This window comes from Frankliniella occidentalis, unplaced genomic scaffold (genome assembly GCF_000697945.3).
Source record: "Frankliniella occidentalis isolate FOCC.00 unplaced genomic scaffold, Focc_3.1 Scaffold1543, whole genome shotgun sequence".
Taxonomy (NCBI): domain Eukaryota; kingdom Metazoa; phylum Arthropoda; class Insecta; order Thysanoptera; family Thripidae; genus Frankliniella; species Frankliniella occidentalis.
In genome coordinates, this window is record NW_026268643.1 from 5,658 (window position 1) to 9,983 (window position 4,326).

At 57.8% G+C, this 4,326-nt stretch overlaps 1 protein-coding gene across 1 annotated transcript; it reads left to right on the forward strand.

Annotated features, from left to right (window-relative positions):
* The first annotated feature begins 1,214 nt into the window (after positions 1 to 1,214).
* On the forward strand, positions 1,215 to 4,289 carry LOC127748614 (UDP-N-acetylglucosamine--peptide N-acetylglucosaminyltransferase 110 kDa subunit-like). Its single transcript, XM_052276071.1, has 6 exons — positions 1,215 to 1,371; positions 2,139 to 2,640; positions 2,756 to 3,037; positions 3,122 to 3,682; positions 3,766 to 3,942; positions 4,032 to 4,289. The coding sequence occupies exons 1-6, from the start codon at positions 1,247 to 1,249 to the stop codon at positions 4,269 to 4,271; spliced, it is 1,887 nt and encodes a 628-aa protein (XP_052132031.1). The 5' UTR covers positions 1,215 to 1,246; the 3' UTR covers positions 4,272 to 4,289.
* Positions 4,290 to 4,326: the final 37 nt, after the last annotated feature.

Here is a 4,326-nt window from a genome sequence, read left to right on the forward strand (position 1 = left end):
CCCCGGCCCCCCGGCTCCCCGGCCGCCACCGGGAGGTCCTGAGGAGAGGTAGCGCGGCGGGGACGGGTGTGGGGTCGAGGGCCGCAACCGCACAGGGCTGGAGTGAGTGTGAGAGTGTGGTGGGGTCGCTGGCCTCGCACTTTTCGCACATCCACCGGACACTGAGGTCCGGCTACGACGGTGAAATGCACCGTGGTGGGCTGCCTACGCACACGGGTTTTGTAGCGCCTTTTCTTCCTGGCGGCTGACCCCCCTTTATACCCCTACTGCCCCCTGCCCAAGAGGAGGAAAAGAACGACCGGGCATGTTCCGGACCCTACGCGGCCTGAGCGTGAGCTACTGCTACCCCTTTGCGCATGATTTCCGATTCGCTCGGGTTCCATGCAGTAAAGTTGCCCGGAAGTTAACCAGAGCTGTCCGGAAGTTGCCCGGAGGTTGCCCGGTTGTTCTTTTTCTAAGGGTAGCCCTACCATCCGACGGTCCTCGAAAAATTCCGCATTCGCGGCGCGCTGTAGGTCAACGCCATTTCTCGTTTTTGTATTATCTTTTTTCGTCGTGTGGGTCGCTCAGCGGCCCAGACCGCTCAGCTCCCCTGGCGGCGCGCATTTCTCTCCATATGGACCAGGCGGACGGAAGGTTGCTGGATAGAGGGTGGTGGCGTGGCGTGGCGTTGGTGATGTGGATGGAGTGTGGGGCGGCGCCGTCACGCGGCTGATGGAGCTCTCAGTCTCAGGTGCTGATGGAGGCCGTGACGTGACGACCCTCTCGGGGGCGCCCCCCCCTCCCCTCCCACAGAGAGTGATGTGGCGTGTGCGGGTAGAGTAGTCACGTCTCGGGGCGAGGAGGTCACGCCGAGTTCCTTTCCACTCGGCGCACGACGGCACACGCCATCGACCACACGGCACGGCCCGTCCGCATTGCCATCGGCACGAATCAAAGCGGGGCGGGGCGGGGCGGGGTGGGGTGGGGCGCAACCACAACGTGCCCCCCGCCGCGCCCCGCCGCGCCCCGCCCTGCCCCGCGCCACAGCTGATGGATGTGGAGGGGGCGCGGGGTGCGCGCGACGTACGTACCTGGCGGCCGGCCGCCCTCAAGGTCCTCCTGGACGGGGCTGGACGGACTGGGGGCGGCCGCGCTGGCGCCAGCCTGTAGGGGGGCAGTAGGGAAGCCGCCGCCGCGACCGCGACCCACTGACTGAGGAGGCGGTGGTGGCGTGGCGCCGTCATAGCCATGTTTGTGGCGTTCCATGTTGTGTAACCGCGGCGTGGTGTTGTGTTTCAGGGCGGTAGCGGCGTATCTGCGGGCTCTCAACCTCAGCCCCAACAATGCCGTCGTCCACGGGAACCTGGCCTGCGTCTACTACGAGCAAGGGTGAGTACTACTACTACTACACTACTTTAATTATTCCGTGTGCGTTGTCACCGTCGACCGTGCGCACGTGGCGGCGGCGACGGTCGCCGAGTCTTCTTGGAAGCAGGCCGCCGCCTGAACCCTTTCGGATCGCCTTTTTATGGTGATTAAAATGTGAATTCCAAGTGGACTGGAGGGGAGGGGGTGGGGGGCGCTGGTAATGGGCCCTCTGGGTAAAGGAGAATGTTGGGTAAAGGAGAATGTATGGTGATTGGCCTGGCTCGTCCCAGAGCGCCGGGGAGGTAGGCCACCGCGCGCCACCAGTCTGAGCGAGTGGCCTACCTCCCGGCGCTCCACGCTGTAGCGCTCCCCGCCAGTGGAGGGAGGCTTATTGCTCTCGGTGGGAGCGCCGGGGAGGTAGGCCACCGCGCGCCACCAGTCTGGAGCGAGTGGCCTACCTCCCGGCGCTCCCCGCCAAGTGGAGGGTGGCTCTCGGGGGAAGCGCTGGGGAGGTACGCCGCCGCGCGCCACGAGTCCAGAGCGAGTGGCATAGCCCCCGGCGCTCCCCGCCAGTGGAGGGAGGCTCTACGCTCCACGCTGTCGCTCTCGGGTGGAGCGCCGGGGAGGTAGGCCGCTGCGCGCCACGAGTCCGGAGCCAGTGGCCTACCTCCCGGCGCTCTCACAGAGAGCGCTTATCTGGGGGGCCTCCACCTGACGGGGAGCGAAAATTTTTCGAGCTGTGCACGGGGGCCTGTGAATTTGAACGAATGTCGTTTGGTCGTCCTCAGGCTTATCGACCTGGCCATCGACACGTACCGGCGGGCCATCGAGCTGCAGCCCAACTTCCCCGACGCGTACTGCAACCTGGCCAACGCCCTCAAGGAGAAGGGTCGCGTGGGCGAGGCGGAGGAATGCTACAACACGGCGCTGCGCCTCAGCCCGACGCACGCCGACTCGCTCAACAACCTGGCCAACATCAAGCGCGAGCAGGGCTACATCGAGGAGGCGACGCGCCTCTACCTCAAGGCGCTCGAGGTGTTCCCCGAGTTCGCGGCCGCCCACTCCAACCTGGCGTCGGTGCTGCAGCAGCAGGGCAAGCTGAACGAGGCCCTCATGCACTACAAGGAGGCCATCCGCATCCAGCCGACGTTCGCGGACGCCTACAGCAACATGGGCAACACGCTCAAGGAGATGCAGGACATCCAGGGCGCCCTGCAGTGCTACACGCGCGCCATCCAGATCAACCCCGCCTTCGCGGACGCGCACAGCAACCTTGCCTCGATTCACAAGGTAATTTTCTTTTATCATTTCAACTGACAACTTCTCCGCAGAGCTAAATTCTGTTCCATGAATGTGACTTATGTTTCGACATTTTCTAATGTTTCATTGAAATCACTTTCTGCAGGACTCTGGAAACATCCCGGAGGCTATCCAGTCCTACCGCACTGCTCTGAAACTGAAGCCTGACTTCCCTGATGCTTACTGCAACCTGGCGCACTGCCTGCAAATTGTCTGCGACTGGACCGACTACGAGGCTCGTATGAAGAAGCTGGTTAGCATCGTGGCCGAGCAGCTTGAGAAGAACCGCCTGCCGTCTGTGCACCCGCACCACTCCATGCTGTACCCTCTCAGCCATGACTTCCGCAAAGCTATCGCGGCTCGTCATGCCAACCTGTGTCTTGAGAAGGTGAGTGGTTATTCTGATGATTGTTAGTCCTATTTTTCCCTCAGACGTAGCATTTCACTGGCGTTTTCTCTCTTTGTTTTACAGATTCACGTCCTGCACAAGCCTCCGTACAAGTACCCCAAGGAGCTGAACGGACGCCTTCGCGTTGGCTACGTGTCATCTGATTTCGGCAACCACCCGACATCCCATCTGATGCAGTCCATCCCTGGCATGCACGACAGAGCTCATGTGGAAGTCTTCTGCTACGCCATTAGCCCAGATGATGGCACAACATTCCGTTCTAAGATTGCTCGGGAAGCTGAGCACTTCATTGACCTCTCACAAATTCCATGCAATGGAAAAGCAGCTGATCGTATTCATGCTGATGGAATTCATATTCTGGTCAACATGAATGGGTACACTAAAGGTGCAAGGAATGAAATCTTTGCTTTGAGGCCTGCTCCCGTCCAGGTTATGTGGCTAGGGTACCCAGGCACATCAGGTGCTTCATTCATGGACTATCTCATCACTGATGAAGTGACATGCCCAGTGGAACTTGCTAGTCAGTACTCAGAAAAACTGGCATTCATGCCCCACACTTACTTTGTTGGGGACCACAAGCAAATGTTCCCTCACCTCAAAGAGAGGATGCTTCTTTCTGAAAAGGTTTGAATTGCCTATTTACCTCAGCTTTGGTTTGAATTTGTTTTTCGTGTTCTTATTTTTGTTTTGTTTTGTCAAACTTACAGCTGGGACCAAAGAAAGACGTGGCCGATAATGTAGCTGTTATCAACGCTACAGATCTATCTCCAATCTTGGAAAACACAAACGTCAATGAAATTCGTGAGTTGGTCCGCCCCGAGCAGGGTAAAGTACGAGAGATCTCATTCAAGGTGGCAGAGTTGCCCACTACAACTCCTATTGAGGTATGTCAATGTCCTGTTCACTCTGTTCTCAAATTTTCTCTTGTTGTAGTAAAAGTAATTTCTAAATGTAATTTTTTTGTTTTTGGCAGACCATGATTGCCTCCGGTCAACATCAGACTTCAGTAAATGGAGTCGTCCTCCAGAATGGTTTGGCAACACCTCAAGCCAACAACCGGGCAGCAACTGGTGAGGAAGTGCCCCAGAGCATTGTGATCACCACTCGCCAGCAGTATGGACTGCCTGATGACGCTATTGTGTATTGCAACTTCAATCAGTTGTACAAAATTGATCCTTCCACTTTGCAAATGTGGGTCCATGTAAGTATATAGTTCTATGTTGGTTTTATTTATATCTACCTTCATTGTATGGTTTGCTTTTAACTTA

Coding starts and splice junctions, on each gene's coding strand:
- LOC127748614 (XM_052276071.1), top strand. CDS start 1,247: ATGTTGTGTAACCGCGGCGTGGTGTTGTGTTTCAGGGCGGTAGCGGCG. Junction 3,038..3,121: donor CCAACCTGTGTCTTGAGAAG/GTGAGTGGTTAT, acceptor TTTGTTTTACAG/ATTCACGTCCTGCACAAGCC. Junction 3,943..4,031: donor CCACTACAACTCCTATTGAG/GTATGTCAATGT, acceptor TGTTTTTGGCAG/ACCATGATTGCCTCCGGTCA.